Source organism: Onthophagus taurus, chromosome 1, assembly GCF_036711975.1.
Source record: "Onthophagus taurus isolate NC chromosome 1, IU_Otau_3.0, whole genome shotgun sequence".
Classification (NCBI taxonomy): Eukaryota; Metazoa; Arthropoda; class Insecta; order Coleoptera; family Scarabaeidae; genus Onthophagus; species Onthophagus taurus.
The window spans coordinates 40,857,919-40,877,620 of NC_091966.1; the positions used below are offsets into that span (position 1 = coordinate 40,857,919).

The 19,702-nt window shown below is 33.4% G+C and overlaps 2 protein-coding genes across 5 annotated transcripts in view; one reads left to right on the plus strand and one right to left on the minus strand.

Annotated features, from left to right (window-relative positions):
• The window catches only part of LOC111416632 (Rho guanine nucleotide exchange factor at 64C), a 145,535-nt gene extending 127,365 nt beyond the window's left edge, over positions 1-18,170 (minus strand). Inside the window, exons 1-3 of one of the 2 annotated variants that reach the window (XM_071201364.1) lie at positions 18,085-18,170; positions 17,883-17,981; positions 14,325-14,423 (exon numbers count right to left, since the gene is read on the minus strand). The gene's annotated coding sequence lies outside the window, so the exon portion shown is untranslated. Of the gene's footprint in view, positions 1-7,052; positions 7,333-14,324; positions 14,424-17,882; positions 17,982-18,084 lie in introns of those variants that run through there. The other variant, XM_071201363.1, reaches the window with a different exon arrangement.
• Positions 1,953-19,360, plus strand: LOC111420213 (GNAT family N-acetyltransferase vnc). Of its 3 annotated transcripts, none has more exons than XM_071201366.1 (3): positions 1,953-1,998; positions 18,507-19,139; positions 19,202-19,360. In XM_071201366.1, exons 2-3 carry the CDS (start codon positions 18,656-18,658, stop codon positions 19,207-19,209), a joined length of 492 nt encoding a protein of 163 aa, XP_071057467.1. In that variant the 5' UTR covers positions 1,953-1,998; positions 18,507-18,655; the 3' UTR covers positions 19,210-19,360. The 3 variants fall into 3 exon arrangements, with proteins under 3 accessions (XP_071057467.1, XP_022908923.1, XP_022908925.1); XM_023053155.2 differs by lacking the exon at positions 1,953-1,998 and adding an exon at positions 18,075-18,165; XM_023053157.2 differs by lacking the exon at positions 1,953-1,998 and adding an exon at positions 18,333-18,422.
• The last annotated feature ends 342 nt before the right edge of the window (positions 19,361-19,702 follow it).

Genomic DNA, 19,702 nt, shown 5'->3' on the forward strand with positions numbered 1-19,702 from the left:
ACTATAATGTTAGTTATTTAACTCACGCTAGCTTGAATTTCTTCATTATGACATCAGAAACACTGAGCAGAAATCAAATTAGTACTTATCAGTAAATCGTTATCATAGAACAGCAATGTCTTATGTATTTGGTAATGTAGCTTATTAATTCTCTTATCCTGCTTTATTACATCTGATTATCATATATCTATCTGGGTTTAATTCTTTTATTGATAGTTTAAAACTTGTAGATCCAACTAGGTCTTTTCTCTCATGTTATTTGTCTGAACGCAAAAGCAGGATTCAAATCCTTAAAAATATAGATACCTCCTTGGAATCTTTCTTTCGATGGACACTTTAAGTACACTTAGTTATTGTAAATTTGACCCTCATTCTCCGCAATGTACTAAAACTTCTTTCAATACAACAAAATCGTTGGTGGAGAAATTATAAATAATGATTGCCTCAGCTACTGCTGGAAAAACATTGATTTTCTCCAAGTGTTATGAAGTCTTCAATCTGTTTTATCTACAATCCTTGCCAATGTTTTATCTAGGTTTTGTCATCATCATCATAATCAATCATCTTTATACCCATAAGTGTTGATGTTCTCCCCTCTAGTTCTTTTTTTAAGAGTACCTATTTAAACAAAATTTTTCCACTTCACTCTGTTAGTTGCCAACTTCATTAGCTCCGTTCAAGATGTAGTCAGTTGCCTTTTCGCTCCATTTGGCTCGCGGTCTTATTATCTTCCAACCTTATCATATGCCCATACCATCTCAATTTAATATCCTCCACCATTTATAAAACGGACTTCGTCTTTAATCGTCTCTTAATTTCCTTGTTTCGCACTCTATCGATCCCTCTGATCTCCAGTTCTTCTGCTTTTTTGTCATAATCCACTTTTTACAGCCAATACATGAATGCTGTAACCATAGTTACGAAACGATGCACTTGCACTGTCCCACATAAAATGCAACATAGCTTAACAGTAGGGTAGTTTAACGGCATTGGGTAGTTTTGCAAAGGAAAAGTTTTGCTTGGAAAAGGTCACGTCCTTAGACGCACGGCTAAACCCGAATGATTCTAGTATTAGTTCAATAAAAATATACAACAATCTAGCACTGTACAACAATTAAAACTAGAACTAATACTAGACCTAGAACTAGAAACATTCGGATTTAGCCGCACGTCTCTCAAGACGGCTAAACCCGAATGATTCTAGTTCTAGGTCTTGTGTTAGTTCTAGTGACAGTGCTAATGTAAAACTAGAACTAACACTAAAACTAGAAAGTTTTATTAACAAGTTTTAAATCTTAAACTCTCAACATAACTTTGAGGTTATGTAAATGTCACGAATTGTCAAACATTTAGGTTATAATTAATATAAATTTTAGAATAATTTTACTTTTATTTTTAAAAGTTATTACTTTCAATTCATTTTATTAATATTAAATAACCCTTTTATTAACAAATTCTTTTTTATACATGCAATATCAATAATAATTTTTAATTTAGGATTAATTCTTTGATATTGAAGGTTATGTTGTGAATCATGAGTTGTCAAATATTTGGGGTTAGTTTGAATTGATAAATTAACTTTATCAATTCCTCATTAAATAAATAATATTTATTTCTTACTGTTGTGTTATAACGACAAAAAACATTTTCTGATTGTTTTCTGTTATAATCAAGTTTTATTTAATTGTATTAGAATTAATTTAAATTTAATTATTTTCCCGCCACCATCAAAATAGACCAAAATGGCCAATTTTCAATTCTACCAACTTTCCATTAAAAAATTATTAAAAATTAACATAATAATTTTACTTTTATTTTTTTAAATTATTACTTCCAATTCATTTTATTAATATTAACTAACTTTTTATGAATAAATTCGTTTTTATATATTTAAATCACAAAAATTAATTTAAGATTATTTGTTGTTTCAGGTTATGTTCGAAGTGTCAAATGTTTGGGTGACGTTTAAATTGTTGCGGTTCTTTCTATTTTGCAGAGGTAAGTTTTTAATCAAATCTGATTAGTTATTAAATCCGAAGTCTCTCAAGACGGCTAAACCCGAATGATCAGAGTTCTAGGTCTTGTGTTAGCAAGACGATAATTGCCCGATTTGATCGGTTATGTTAACCTTCGAATCGAAACGGTGAAATTAAGATTGTTCAACAATACCAGGATCTACATTTACAACAAACAATTAAATAATAATTAATTTTAAATCCCACAAAAGTGAAAGTACCTCCAATTTCAACTTATCACAAATACAAACTTGAAGACGACTTCTCCGAATGAGTCATATTTAATTTTAAATTCAACACAACTTTTTTGTAACATCATAAATGAATCATCAATTTTTAAAACGAGTTAAAACTTGATTAATTTTTACTAAAAGCCTTAAACGATTTTATCTGTTAAATATCCTTGATGGTACAAAAAAAGAATTTAAAATAAAAAGCGAATTATTGTAACTCGGTTTAGGTTCAATAATGATAATAATAAAACTTTGTGGAATATTGTACAAGGTTACGGTGTGTTTCTCCTTGGCACACAACAAAGAGATATCTTAACGAAAAAAAGTGAGTTTCTTTCAATGAAGTGATACCATTGAATGTAAATCTGAAAACGAAAACGGATTGAAAATTTAAGTGTGTTCCCAATACACGCCGGATCGAGGCGATGTTGCATCATTAACCTTGCGCGATCCCGACAAACGGTCATTAGTAACGTGCAGGTACTCTCTAAAAACTAAATTACACTATCATCATAGCGCCTTAATGTAATTTAAGTAGGGTCTATTGCGAGGTTTTATAAAAATTTCTTGTTAAGTATGTTGGGGTAATGAGAAAACTAGGTAATTGCAATTTTTCAAATTTTTTTCTAAAGTAAAAAGCACAAAGAATCGAGTGTTATGACAGCAAGTTTTATTCTTCTTCGATATTCTGTGGAACTCGCGATTTTGCTCTTCGTGGGAATGAATCTCACAATCAGTTAGGAAATATTGGGGATTCAGTAAAATATAAAGTGTATAAAAATAAATATATATTTACAAAAATATAGGGTTCGACATGTCTATTTCTTATTGTTTATTATTTAAAATAAGAGATGGAGACATGTAAGCTACTAACTCTTTCAGCTTTCGAGATAGCCTATTCAGACATCGAATTAGAACCACCCTGTACAAGTAGGTGATCGTGTTGCAAACTCACTTTGAATTTTGTCTATTTTATGTTCATATCGAAAATGAATGAATTAACATCTGCGGTAAAGTTCTAAGAAAATCAATGAACCTTCTTTGTTTTCATGGTCATAATAACAAAGTACAGTTTGAAAAGAAAGCTCTTCAAGGTGTTAGCATAAATTTTCTTGGCGTTTAGAAGCACTTAAGAACCGTTAAAGTAGTTTTTAAAAACAAAAAATTTATTTTGGCAAATTCCTGACGAGTTCGGAATTAAAAGTAGCTGTTTATAGTCACAACGGATGAGATTGTGAGATAGAGAAGAGAAAAAAATTGAAATGTCGGAATAACTTTGGCTAAACGCAAATATTTCTAGTTCTAGGTATAGTGTTAGTTCTAGTTTTACACTTGCACTGTTACTACGTAGAACTAACACTATATCTAGAACTAGAATCATTTGGGTTTAGCCGCACGTCTCTAAAGACGGCTAAACCTGAATGATTCTAACATTACTCACTTAGATCACTAGAACTAACATTAGATCTACAACTAGAAACATTCGGAAACTTTCTAGTTCTAGGTCTAATGTAAAAAATATGCAACATAGTGATATTTTATGCTAAGTAGCGCTATCTACCACGAAAGGTACGGCTAAGTGGAAGATTTCTAGTTTCTAGGTGTAGTGTTAGTTTTAGTGCTAGTATTAGTCTAGTTTTAATTGTCATGCAGCGTTAAACCAAGAACTAGAATCATTTGGGTTTAGCCGTCTTAAGAGACGTACGGGTAAATCCAAATGTTTCTAGTTCTAGGTCTAATGTTAGTTCTAGTGACAGTGCAAGTGTAAAACTAGAACTAACACTATACCTACAACTAGAGTCATTTAGGTTCGTCTCTAAAGACGGCTAAACCAAACTTTCAAAATTCGCTATAAAATTAATTTCCTCAAGGACCCTTGTGGAAATATCACTAATTATTAAATAAAGTATCCTCTTTTTAATGTAACAAGCCGTTTTGAAAAATCACTTTCAGTTCTTGAGAAATAAATTTTTTAAATGATCGACAATTTTTTCGAATTTTGGAATTTTCGCCAATTAAGTTTTAAAAATTCGTATAAAATCGATTTCTTGGAATATCAATATGAAAATTTCCCAAAATGTTAATAAAAGTGTCCTCTTTCCAATGAACCAACCCGTTTTGAAAAATAACTTTTAGTTTTTGAGAAAACAATATTTGAAGTTTTGATAAAATTTTCGATGTTGCAATTTTCATCGATAACTTTTAAAATTCACTATAAAATTAATTTCTTGAAGAATTCTTGTGGAAATATCACCAATTATTAATTAAAGTATCCTCTTTTTAATGCAAAAAGCCGTTTTGAAAAATCCCTTTCAGTTCTTTAGAAATAAATTTTTGAAATGATCGACAATTTTTTCGAATTTTGCACTTTTCGCCGATTAAGTTTTAAAAATTCGTATAAAATCGATTTCTTGGAATATGAGTATGAAAATTTTCCAAAATGTTAATAAAAGTGTCCTCTTTTCAATGAACCAACCCGTTTTGAAAAATAACTTTTAGTTTTTGAGAAAACAATATTTGAATTTTTGATAAAATTTTCGATGTTGGAATTTTCATCGATAACTTTCAAAATTCTCTATAAAATTAATTTCTTGAAGGATCCTTGTGGAAATATCACCAATTATTAATTAAAGTATCCTCTTTTTATTGCAAAAAGCCGTTTTGAAAAATCACTTTCAGTTCATGAGAAATAAATTTTTGAAATGATCGACAATTTTTTCGAATTTTGCACTTTTCGCCGATTAAGTTTTAAAAATTCGTATAAAATCGATTTCTTGGAATATGAGTATGAAAATTTTCCAAAGTGTTAATAAAAGTGTCCTATTTCCAATGAACCAATCCGTTTTGAAAAATAATTGTTGGTTTTTGAGAAAACAATATTTGAAATTTTGATAAAATTTTCGATGTTGCAATTTTCATCGATAATTTTCAAAATTCGCTATAAAATTAATTTCTTGAAGGATCCTTGTGGAAATATCACCAATTATTAATTAAAGTATCCTCTTTTTAATGCAAAAAGCCGTTTTGAAAAATCGCTTTTAGTTTTTGAGAAATAAATTTTTGAAATGATCGACAATTTTTTCGAATTTTGGAATTTTCGCCAATTAAGTTTTAAAAATTCGTATAAAATCGATTTCTTGGAATATCAATATGAAAATTTCCCAAAATGTTAATAAAAGTGTCCTCTTTCCAATGAACCAACCCGTTTTGAAAAATAACTTTTAGTTTTTGAGAAAACAATATTTGAAGTTTTGATAAAATTTTCGATGTTGCAATTTTCATCGATAACTTTAAAAATTCGCTATAAAATTAATTTCTTGAAGGATCCTTGTGGAAATATCACCAATTATTAATTAAAGTATTCTCTTTTTAATGCAAAAAGCCGTTTTGAAAAATCACTTTTAGTTCTTGAGAAATAAATTTTTGAGATGTTCGACAATTTTTTCGAATTTTGCAATTTTCGCCGATTAAGTCTTAAAAATTCGTATAAAATCGATTTCTTGGAATATGAGTATGAAAATTTCCCAAAATGTTAATAAAAGCGTCCTCTTTTCAATGAACCAAGCCGTTTTGAAAAATAACATTTCGTTTTTGAGAAAACAATATTTGAAGTTTTGATAAAATTGCGATGTTGCAATTTTCATCGATAATTTTCAAAATTCGCTATAAAATTCATTTTTTGAAGGACCCTTGTGGAAATATCACCAATTATTAATTGAAGTATCCTCTTTTTAATGCAAAAAGCCGTTTTGAAAAACCGCTTTTAGTTTTTGAGAAATAAATTTTTGAAATGATCGACAATTTTTTCGAATTTTGCAATTTTCGCCGATTAAGTTTTAAAAATTCGTATAAAATCGATTTTTTGGAATATGAGTATGAAAATTTCCCAAAATGTTAATAAAAGCGTCCTCTTTCCAATGAACCAACACGTTTTGAAAAATAACATTTCGTTTTTGAGAAAACAATTAATTTCTTGAAGGATTTGTTTGTATTTGTGATAAGTTAAAATTGGAGGACTTTCACTTTTGTGGGATTTAAAATTACTAATTATTTAATTGTTTGTTGTAAATGTTAGATCCTGGTATTGTTGAACAATCTTAATTTCACCGTTTCGAGTCGAAGGTTAACATAACCGATCAAATCGGGCAATTATGGTCTCGTTTCGATAGAGATACGTTCTATCGACCTTTTCAAAACGAGTAAATAGTTGCTCAGTCACTATAATATGTATTTAGTTTTTCGCGTGGGTTGTTTAATACTTTCAATGGTGCCCAACAATTTTTATAAACAAGGTTTCTTTTTTATCGAGTTAATTTTTTGTTCTTTGATATTTGTTTTAAAAATATCCTTGACATTTTTAAATTCTCATTTAAAAAAAAATTTTGTTTATTTGTTTATAAAGAAAAAAATTACATAACTTATTAATGTTTTAAATTTTAACTTTGCCACTTTCCCTTTAAAGGAGGCGAACTAATTTTTTCGCTCCGCCGCGTTTTCTTATTAAATAACACCAAAAAGGATGAATAAACAATGGGATGCGAAGGAATCATACGGTTTTTTTCCTGCATATTTTTCACACTCCGCCGTACGGAACAAATCAAATTTCACTGATTGTTATTTTCGTTTATTGTTCTTCAAAGAAGACGTTTTTAACGAAAAGTGTTACTTTCAAAGCGTTATTGTTTCTACCTAAACATGATTTGCAACAATTATTTTACATACGTTAAATTCCACAGCGAAATATTTTAAAACAAACGTAACTACGTTTTTTTTATTATTGCAACTTATTTATAAAAATAATTACCTTATTTATTAAAACAAAACGTTTTTCCTCCTTTTCGAAAATTATCCAAGAAGAAATCAAATCAACTTCACCTTCACCAATTTTAATTAATCCAAAAAAAAAGAACTATTAAATAAAATAAATCACTCTCACTTCTAATTAATTTAAACTGTTAAAACTGTTTCGCGGAGGCGCCATAAAAATGTGAATCGAACGAGAGAGTCCGTTTCGTGCGGAGGTCGGTTCGCGAATGAAGAAAGAAGAAACCGGCGACCGCGAACCCCGTGGTCACGTGATCGAGACCAAAAGGTGCTGTTGAGCGCTGGAAAAGCTGAAGCTTAACAGAAAATAAAGGAGGAGGAGGAGGAAAAGGTGGTGGAGAGAGAAGAAAGACACCGGATATCCTTTCGCGGAGTTACAGTCTCGCTTCCTTGGTGACCAACAAGAAGAACGACAATGAGATGTTGGGTAAGTGAGAAAGAAAAGGGGGGAAAATGAACGAGAGGAGAAAGAACGGAGAAAAAAGAGGAAAAGGTGTTAAAGAAATTATAATATAACGGTTCGTTTTTAAGTTTGGAGAATAAAACGTTTGAGAAAAATTTTAAAACATCAAATGACTTCATAATAAGTTATATACTGGGTGTTTCACTTAAAACTAGTTTTGTAACAAATCATTGTTTCAGTTCGTAAATGACTTCATTCAAAGGAAACTTTCATTTCAACACAAACTTTTTGTTAATTAATTAATAAGCGTTTTATTGTTTACTGTGTTTACAATATTTTCTCCTGTAATACAGGGTGGACCAAATTTAACCTTAATAAACATGGGTGTGCAAATGAACGCTTTCGGAGGTATGGAAGGTATGAAAAAATAATAACTATTTTGAAAAAAATTATTTATATAATTAATCGAACTCTTTCTGAAATCTCCTCATTGGCTCCAATTTGTTGGCATTGTTGATTAATTCGTAGCTGCAGCTCCTCGAGGGTATTTACAGTAGTACCATAGACTAATGTTTTCAAATATCCCCAGAAAAAGAAGTCTAGAGGGTATAAGTCAGGCGATCTTGAAAAGTCATACTACAAGTCCGCTTCTTCCTATCTATCTACGTGGAAAAGTTTGATTAAATGTTCTCTAACCGCAATCGAGCACCATCATGCTGGAAACACATTTGTTGTCTTTGGTCTAAGGGAAAGTCGTCCAAAAGATTAATAATTGTGTTTTGTAGAATGTTTAGATAAGCAGCATGTTAATCGGTTTGGTAAAACAACAGGACCTAAAAACCTGTCGCCTAAAATGCCCACCCAAATGTTTAATGGAAAACGTGTCTGATGTCCGGTGTACGTGTCAACTGGTTTTAAATTCTGTACTCGTTGTATAATTTGCGATACTTCTGGTGGTTTTTATGACTTAATTTGACTTATTATACATCATACTACATTATACAGGGTGTTCCGGTGACTCGGGGCATAAAATTAACCTCATATAGTAGAGCAAAAATGATGACGATTCGTGAAAATAAAATTATTATAAAAGTCTTCAAATGGCCAAGATATGGGTCTTCAAAGTTCAGAAATTTTAACACATTTTTCTAAATATTTTCAATACCATTTATGATAGAGCGTTGAAATTTGGTACAGGGTAAACAAATATCAAGCAAAATCATTGAACCAATTTTGACTTTGATCGGGCGACGGCAACCATGCTATACAGGCTGTCCCTAAAATTTGTTTGCTCAGAACTTTTTTGTTCGCTCGTAACCCTACATTTATTTTTGTACTTTTTAATAGAAAATTTATTTTAGAAACTTTTATTACTCTTTGAAAATTTTGATAACATTGACTTTTTTCGAGTTATACGCGAAAATATTAAGCTTCAATTTCAATGGTAACACTAAAAAAACGAAGTCTTCGAAAAAGTCAAGGTTGGCCATGGCAATTAAAAAAAACAACTTGCTGTCAACTTGCTTATGTCGTTTAAACACAAACGATAGTTCTGTTAGTTAGTTATTATTAATTTTAAGTGTTCAAAATGGGGAGTTACACATTTAGTGAACAAACTGACATGATTTTGTCATTAGGCAAAATTAATGCATATTGCAGTCGCAGTGGGCAATTGGCCAGTCTGCGCATTTGGCATATTGCCAAATAATGCAGCACAAAATCCAAATTGATGATCAGTTTTTAGAAAAAGTACTTTTTACAGATGAATCCACTTTTTCTAAAGATGGAATCATCACTTTGAGAAATTTACATAGTTGGACAGACGAAAATTCAAGATTTAAGAAAACTTGGAAATCACAATAGAGATTTTGACAATGTGGTATATGCATGATGGTGCTCCTGCGCATAACACACAGGCTGTCCAAGAATTTCTGAGGGAACGTTTTCCGGGACGGTGGATTCAACGAGGAGTAGGTGCACCCATAAGTTGGCCCCCCGATCGCCGGATCTTACCCCTGTAGATTTTTATTTATGGGAACGCGTTAAATCGCTAGTTTACTGCGTTGAAATAACTTCACTTGATCATCTGAGGTTGCGAATTGTTGATTCATTTGATCAACTTCGAACTGAGATCAATGGTCTCCGCAGAGTGCGCTTTAATTTAAGACGGCGATATCAGGCAGTGTTTTTGAACATCTGCTTTAGTATTTTTTTCTTCTTTTTTATTTATTACTATTTGTTTATAATTTTATTGTTCTTGTTAATATTTTTGTTAGAATTTTTGTTATGCTCTTGTTTGTTGTTACCGTGAAAATTAAATTTATCGTTTTGGAAATTACATTCTTTTATTCAACTAAAATAAATTAACGCTGGATTTAACTAAATCTGCACTTAGAAATTTATGCAAATAATGGTTATTAGCTCAGTTCGTTTTTCAATTGTCATCGCCAACTCAGATAAATTTTCTATTAAAAAGTACAAAAATAAATGTAGGGTTGCGAGCGAACAAAAAAGTTCTGAGCAAACTAACTTTAGGGACAGCCTGTATAGCATGGTTGTCGCCGCCCAATCAAAGTGAAAATTAGTTTAATGATTTTGCTTGATATTTGTTTACCCTGTACCAAATGTCAACGCTCTATCATAAATGGTATTGAAAATATTTAGAAAAATGTGTGAACATTTCTGAACTTTGATGGCCCATATTTTGGCCATTTGAAGACTTTTATAATAATTTTTTTTCTCGAATCGTCATCATTTTTGCTCTAGTATATGAGGTTAATTTTATGCCCCGAGTCACCGGAACACCCTGTACATACTTAATTATACATAGTACGGATAAAGCAATTCCTCGTGAAGGATTCTCCAAACAAGAGGAGCACTAATTCCTACCTTGGCTGATATTCTCCGTACACTCGTCCCCGGATTACACTCTATCCGTGCCAAAATTTCTTCTTCTGCTCTAGGAGTACATACCAACCTTGATCTTGCTCCGGATAAAGGGCATTGTCTGCTTAATAAACTGGTATCATGCAATCTTTGGTAAATTCTTGCAAAAATACGACGTGATGGAATCTGGCGATTTGAATAAGCTTCATCATACAGTCTTCGTGCTTCGGTGGCAATCCCATTAGCACGACCATACATGAAATGCATGTCAGTTAATTCTGCATTAGAGTAAACAACCATAGAAAAACGAAAACTTATGCACTGATAACAGTCAATGTTTATTTCACAATATTGTTATTTCACAATGTTAGCCACCTATTATAAGAAAACCATATCTCCGAAATCGTTCATTTGCAGTTTATTAAGACTTTTTTGTTTATTTTGGTTATATATTACCTATTTAAATACATTACATGCATAATACATATACAGGGTGGGCAAATTTGGGTGTTATTATAGGTTATCTATACCTATAATAAAATATGGAGGGTGCTATTTAAAAAAATTAAGTTATGGTACTTCCAAGTTTCCAAAAGTTAACCGTAAATTGACCAAACGTTCTAGACAGCCGTTCTTGGCACCAAAACATACTCCATCATGTTGCTTAAGCATGTTCTGAATCCTAAACTGATATCGCAAAAATCGAGTGTTCTCTGATTTTTTGAACAAATGTCTGCTGGAGCAGATTTTTCTAGAAAATTTATCCTCTATCAAAATATGCAAAAAACATATGCATCCAAAAAACAATACAAACAGGTAAATATCACCAAAAAATGCGCCACAATTAATAAGGAATTTTTTATTTGAAACATTTTCCTTTAAAACCACAAATGGTGAAATTATTGGCTATATTCCAGACATTTGACACACCCTGTATAACCTGTAGTCTCCCTCGCCAACCCTAGTACCCATCTTCAATGCCTTGTTTGCACATCCTCTAGCATTCCTTGTTCTCTCCATCCCTATACTTTTGCTCCGTACATCATTGCGCTCCTTACCAAGCTTTCAAACGTAACCTTTCTTTTTCACACATCCTTCTATTCCCCTTCTCCTCATTGGCACAGCAGAATCTGGCCATCTATCTCTTCCCTTCATCATCCCCCTCCATCAACAAATACTTTGGCAGTTCCTCTGTCACTATCTCCCCATATCTTTCATTATATCTCCCTTCTCGTATCTGTGATCTTCTTTCCCGCCTCTGTATATCCATGTCCCTATCTCTCAGTTCTCTCCACATTTCAGCTCTTTCCACTATTCTGTTTTCGATCCCACTTAGTGAGTATCCCACTCTTCTGTAATATTCTTCCCTGTCTCTTTGCCCATAGATCAGCCTCCTCTCCTTAATTTCGCTCCAGCACTCTCCCAGGATCCTGTAATGTGATCTTGATTCTATCATTTCTTCATACTTCACTGCTCTTCTCCCCGCATTCCCCCTTACTACATCCACCTTAACCTCCTCCCTCAATACATACCCTAGAGTCTTTCTTGCCAATCCCAGTCCCAACCCAACCCATTTCCAATATCGTGTTTGTATATTCTCCAGCAAACCTTGTTCTCTCCATCCCCATACTTCCGCGCTGTACATCATTGTGCTTCTTACCAAGCCATCAAACATAACCTTTCTTTTTTCCACGTCCCTCCCAAAAGTTCTTTCCCCCATCCCCAAACCTGTCCCATCACCCTGTTCGCTCTTTTTGCCATAGCCCTTACATGCGACCCAACCTTATTACCCATATCCCAAGTACTTTTTGACTTCCTCTATCTCTCTTCTCTCCCACTTTCATTCCTCCCTCCTTCACCCACCTTTGCAGAACTTCATTTTTTGTCTTCTCGATGTTTACCTTATCATCTCCATCTCCGCCGCCTCTCTTGTCACGACCATCAAATCATCCGCATACACAAACTTTTTATTAAGTTCATGTGATAGAACATTGAAAACTGTGCAACTTGCCGAGCGTCTTTTAAGAAAAGGTTTGACTTTTTGGATGTCATGTTGCTTCGTACCACTATCTAAAGAAGGTTCTAGTAGTTAGACATTAGACCAACAACTAGAATCAATGGAGTTTAGCCGTGCGTCTCTTAAGACGGAAACTCAGAGTTATCATAAGGACGTCACCTTTTCCAAGCAAAACTTTTCCTTTGCAAAACTACCCAATTGCATAGTAGTTTCATTACTATGGTTGAAGGGCGTCGCTAGAGAGGGGCAGAGGGGGGCCACTGCCCCCCCTAGAGGTAGATTCGAAAAAAAAATTAAAACACAATAAATATACATCTCGAGTACTGAACAACTATCGAATGGGATGCCATATTTTGATCTGGAAGCCAAAGAAGTTCAAGAAGTATTCCTCGGATTCGTCAAACTTGATGCTTTGGATGCGAAATGTATTGCAAAAGTAATAGATGAGTTTTCGGCAGAAGAAGATCTTGATCCGGACAAATGTGTTGGTTTAAGATTTGCAAGCAATCCTACGCAGAAAATATAAAAAAGCTTTGTGCTTTCATCAAAGGAAGGTACCATCAAAGATATTATTACATTTTTTCAAGAATCAGTTTTGAGACGCAAATTGATACCAAATACTTCCAAGCTTTGCGAAACAAGGTGGAGCGAGAAACACAAAAATATTAGTGTTTTTAATTAGAATTTTCCTATTACAATGGAGGCCTTTGAAACCTCGTCACGGGAAGAAAATAAGAATAAATAATGCGACTAGAAAAAACACTTATCAGCTCCATGCAGCAGCTTCTAGAGTTTCGTTTATTCTCAGCTTTATTTTGATAGCCAAATACTCGGCTATGATGAAACCTGTGGTAAACGTGCTCCAATCCGTAGCTTTGAATGCAGTTAAGACATCCCAGCACATTAGCCGCCTTTTGGAATTTATAGAAAACCACCGTAACGGTCCAGAAAACGTCACAAATGGAATTATTAGGGACGCTACTATCGTTGCAGAAAAACTTGGACTGGGAGAAGACATGAAGTCCTTGCCCCGTATTGTTGAGAGACAACAACATCAGAACAACCACCCAGTAGCAAGCCCATCAGAATTCTGGTGGAGGTCTTTAATAATACCATACTTAGACTCGATTATTAATTCTTTTGAAGTTCGCTTTTCTGAAGAAAATACCCCGTCCTTTTCCTTATCTAAATTACACCCAGCTCAAATGTAAGACATGTCCCTTGAAGACCTCGTAGAAGCTGGTGAAGTCTTTTCCCAATTTTACAATTTATCAAATATCAACAACGAAATCGAACTATGGAAAAAACTATGGCAAGATAAACCTGACTCAAAAAAATTAAGTGTTGTGGATGTCATAAAAGATGCCGACATTTTTTTCCCTGAAACGAGAAAAGCCTTTATAATTTTGGTCACTTTACCCTGCACGATATATACTGTTGAACGATCATTTAGCAGCTTGAGGACAGTAAAATCTGGATTAGAAGCACTGTAGCAGAATGTCGTCTCAATGGTCTTCCCATGATGAATATGTATAGGAAGCATATTTTTGAAAACTTTGAGGGTTGACCAATTCACGAAGAAGCCACGAAAATTATGTTTTAAATAATTTGGTCCACTGGCCCACTGGCTGGCGACGCCCTTGCTATGGTTGCTGCATTCATATATTCCCAATTTGTATATTTATATTTTATTTTGAATTTATCACATCCGTCATAATTAATATTGTGTAAATTGTGTATATTTGGTTGCCTACCTTTAACATTTTAATTCATAAGCGATGAGTCACCGCCATATCTCGTGAATAACACTATATTATAATTTATAAAAAATCACTTAACATAACTCAAGGAAATCTTCCTATTTATGAAAAATTTTTAAATATTATATTACATTCGAGTCGGATAACCAATAAAAACAATTTTATTTATAACTACTTTGAACTTACCTCATTTTTTCAATTAATTAATTCCGTTCATAGATGACCCCATAACACCGCGAAAACCTTGAATGTAGTCCACTTCGGTTAATTTTGAATTTAATTCCGCTACAAAAAAGAATTTGAATTATTTAATTTTTCACGTTAAATTTAATGTCATTTTTATCAATGTTGCCAACTTAAATTCCCAAAATAACGTGCGTTCCATTGATGTCTTATATATAATCTAGAGTGCGTATGCTGTTGTCCCCACCACGCCTAAAATGAAGCCAGAAAGGTCGCCATGTTAGATGTACCAACTTAGCGGGAAATTCGAAATTCTTATATATACTTATGCAAGAATTTACATTATTATAAACTGGAAAGACAGAAAATAATAACCAAAACAAAACATTAATTTTTTATTGATAAACAATTACTAATTATATGATATTTTAAAAGAACTTAATAATTTTTAGCCATAACCCTTATAATTAACAAAAACTAAGAAGAAAATATTTAAAGCAATTCCGATTGATTACGTTAACCTTTGCTTATAAATAATTGTTAGTTTATTTAAAAAAAACTGAACAGTCCTTAATAATAAACTTTACTTGAACTTCAATTGAAGACCTTGCTGCAAGAAGGGAGTAGCTCCATTTATCAAGAGAAGGAGTTGTCCCCTTCTTATACCGAGGTCTTTAATTGTTAATTCCAAGTCAAGTAACCAAAAACATTTTATGGACTGTTGTAAATAATCGTCCAACCTATCAAATTATAAAAAACATATGTGAAACGAAAAGAATTCGAAAACTTTCAACAAAAATGAAATTTTAATAAAAATAACGATATGTTTATGAGAATTGTGAGGTTATAATTGTAGGTACAATAGAGACTTGAAACTATAGCTAAGTTCAGGTCGGTACATCCAACATGTCTGACTTTCTGATTACCCCCACCACCACCACATACGCTCTCTAGATTATATATAAGACCTCAATGGTGCGTTCTTATCGAAAAGCAAACATTGATGTTCTCACTTTGTTGACGTACAAATTACGAAACTCCACAAAAAAATCGCTATTGCATCATAACGTAAGTATTTAAATGCGTGAAAAGTACTGAGTAAGACAAGGCGATACAATGTTGAACCCAAATTGTTCATCAGCCTGGAGAGTCCCTGGAGAGTTCTTCTTTATACAAGAACTCATACAAATAAAACCATAAACGCTAAATAATATACCTATTAAGTTTTAATCATAATAACTTGATCTAATCTAAATTACGACAGATTCGTCTGATGATAATACATCTTCGATCGTTAACAATTCCTCATATTTAACATTCATCATCTTCCTCTTTATTTTTTTCGGAATCTGTTATATTTTTACTTGTATCACCTTTATACGTACTTTTTGGGTATTTACCCAGCATCCATCACTGGTTTCAGCGTCTCCCAATCTTTTCTACACAGCCTACACCACTTCACATCGTCCGCCCAGTACCTGATGCCTCTCTGTTCATTGCCACAGCGAAATCAATCACTTCTCTTCCTCGTCCCCTTCCATCAACAGATACTTTGGCAGTTCCTCCGTCACTATCTCCTCATACCTTACCTTATATCTCCCTTCCCGTATCCAGGACGTTTTCTTCTGCCTCTGTCCCTTTTTCTTAGTTTTCTTCACTCTTCTATTGCCGATTCCAGTTATTGAATATCTCACTCTCCTATAATATCCTTCCCTATCTCCCTGTCCATATATCAATCCCTCTCCTTGATTTCCCTCCAGCACTCTTCCAGGATCCTGCAATGCGGCCTTCCTTCTATTATTATTATTATTATTATTATTATTGCTGCCGGGCTGAGGAGAGCGGCCCCTCTCGTTACCGCGACCTATAAGATCTATTGTAACTTTAGCCCTCCAAAGGTTTAGGGTCCTTAATGAACCTTAGTATTGTCCTGAGGTCTTGGACGTTTATGTCGGTAGGTAACAGGGGAATTTTACCGAAGATGTTGTGTCTTAGACGGCCTCTGGCGACACAATTGCACAGTATATATTCAGCAGTTTCTGACTCGTCGTTGCATAGTCGACAAGTTTGATCCTCAGCTTGTCCAATGTGGAGGAGGTGGTATTTTAGGGGCACATGGCCGGTCAGGTAGCCTGAGAGTGTTCTTAGATCCCCTTTGCTGAGGCATAAAACCTCTTTGGTTTTGTTTTGCGACGGAGTTATCATACTCTCTTCGCTTGTCTGTGACCTGGAAGTTCTTTCCAGCGTAAGGCTATCTTTGAAGCCTCCCAGTTGTTGATTATTTGTTTTAGGTGGCTTTTTTGTAGTCCACAACCAGGTTGGGGTCCAATGAAGGGCGTGTTTGCTGCCTCTTTGGCCAGGTTATCGGCCTTCTCATTGCCCTCAATGTTACTGTGACCTGGAACCCACCATAGGGTAACATCATTACCCCTAGCGAGTTCTCTCAGGTTGTTGGTATACTCTCTGATCAGTGCGGAGTCACACGTGTAGGCCTGAATTGCCTGTAAGGCGACCCGACTGTCTGTGAAAATGTTTATGGATGCACCTTTTTGTCCCTTCTGTAGGTTCAAAGCGGTGCAGAAGTTTATAGCAAGAACTTCTGCTTGGAAAATTGTTAAGTCCGAGCTGAGGGGCAATTTGATGTGTGGCCTTCCTTCTAACCTTTCTTCGTATTTCACTGCTCTTCTCCCAGCCTCCATCCTTATTAAATCCACCTTAACTTCTTCACTCACTATATATCCTGGAGTCTCCCTTGCCAACCCTAGTACCCATATTTCTGCGCCGTACATCATTGCACTCCTTACCAAGCCTTCAAATATAACCTTTCTTTTTTCCACATTCCTTCCAAAACACTTGGTCGTAAAAATTACAACAAAAATGTATTTGTAAAAGAAATTCGCGTGTCTTCCTTTAGTTGCCAATGATTTATGCAGGTTATCATTTATTATTTGCAGTAAGCGCAGTATTTTCATTATATACTTCGAGCTCGTTTTTCTCTCTGTCGTTTTGGTTTCTTAAATGTTCCAAAATTAGTAAGCTTTGTGCATAAATTTATAAATGTTTTTCGATCTGCAATTGGTCTAACGGGATATCGTAGTCTGTATAATCGTATCACTTTAACACAGTCACTATGAATTAAAATCATATTTAATGTATCTTCATTAGTGTGAAAAACTATTCTAAATTAAAATTTTAGCCGTATACAAAATTATCACCATACAATCATTATTTCCATACAACGCATGTCATAACCACCTCAATTCTATCAGTAAATTTCTTCGAAACTTTGGGACTTATACTGTCCCACATAAAATGCAACATGCACTTGCAATTAATTTGTGTAAATTGTGTATATTTGGTTGCCTATTTCCAACATTTTAATTCATAAGCGATGAGTCACCGCCATATCTCGTGAATAACACTATATACATTTATAAGAAATCATTTAACATAACTCAAGAAAACCTTTCTAATTATGGAGAATTTTAAAATATTAAATTACATTCGAGTCGCATAACCAATAAAAACAATTTTATTTATAACTACATATTTTGAACTTACCTCATTTTTTCAATTAATTAATTCCATTCATAGATGACCCCATAATACTGCGAAAACCTTGAATGTAGTCCACTTCGGTTAATTTTGAATTTAATTCCGCTACAAAAACGAATTTGAATTATTTAATTTTTCACGTTAAATTTAATCTGTCATTTTTATCAATGTTGCCAACTTAAATTCCCAAAACAACGTGCGTTCTTACCGAAAAGCAAACATTGATGTTCTCACTTTTTTGACGTACAAATTACGAAAATCCACAAAAAAATCGCTATTGCATCATAACGTAAGTATTTAAATGCGTGAAAAAGTGCAAGATAACCATTTCCGCGGTGATTTAGCGTTTCGTGTTTCTTTAACCTATAAAAGCCCGAAGTCAGTGACAACCAAAATGGCGCTACCACTTTTGTGATATTTGCTAAAACACTGCCTTTAGAAAATAATCTACGCTCGTTTTCACGCTATATACCATGAAAGATATATTTTTAGCACTAGTTTCTATATTACTTTCGTTTGTATTTGTATTCGCAGCGGTTTTATTTGGTCAGTAATAAACAAAAACAAAGAAAAATAAACCAACAATAACAATTTTTTTTTGTTTAAAACTTTTCGTTTTAACCTTTTCAGGTTGGTACGTTGTGTGGAAATTATTTCTTTCACAATTTCGACTTGTTAGAGAACTCCTGGGTGCTGTAAACGAAAACGGAAGCACAACAGGAGAGGGAAGAACCCCAAGGAGACGATTAAGAAGGGACTGATAAAAATAATAAATCAAAATGAATATTCGATGTGCTCGACCGGAAGATTTAATGAACATGCAACATTGCAACTTGCTTTGCCTGCCGGAAAACTATCAAATGAAATACTACTTCTATCACGGTCTTAGTTGGCCTCAATTAAGTTATGTTGCTGAAGATGAAAAAGGCAATATTGTGGGATATGTTTTGGCTAAAATGGAAGAAGATGGTGAAGATTTAAAACATGGTCATATCACCTCGTTGGCTGTAAAACGATCTCATAGAAGATTAGGGTTAGCCCAGAAATTGATGGACCAAGCATCCGAAGCGATGGTAGAATGTTTCGACGCGAAATACGTCTCTTTACATGTGAGAAAAAGTAATAGAGCTGCTTTAAATTTATATAAAAATTCGTTAAAATTCGAAACCGTCGAAATTGAACCTAAATATTACGCCGACGGTGAAGACGCTTATTCGATGAAGAGGGATCTTTCGGAATTTGCTAAAAAAATTAAAACACCAGGTAAAAAACATCATTTTTTTTTAAATTTTGATTAATATTTTTTTAAATTTTATGTTATGAAGTGAATTGATTTTCAATGAAGAAGACGAAAAGGATTGGACATTTTTTTCTTTGGATTATGTTTGGAGTGGATGTTTGTTTTTCGATTTAGATGTACAAAGAACTTTTTTTCCTTGTAAATTTGTTTATAACATTACAATAAAAACTTTGATATAAAGTTATTGGGTGTGTTATTCTTAGAAAATGGTAGGATATTTAAGTTAGTGAAAACTTTACTTTGGATTTATTTCAAATTAGTCATGGAAGCACACAATAAAAACTAAGAGTTACAAAAGTGATCAAACTTGAACTAACACTACATTGTAATAATATAACCAAGTCGTTCATTATTTTTTTAATTTTTGCATAATCATATTAATCCTGGGTGAGGTTACAAATAATAATTATAGGAATTTCTTAGAATACATCGTGTTTTATTGTATTTAATCCATATAAAGTCGATACGAAGTAATTTTGTAGAATTTTGACAGTGACATAACCTCAAATTTCATTTTTCATTAACT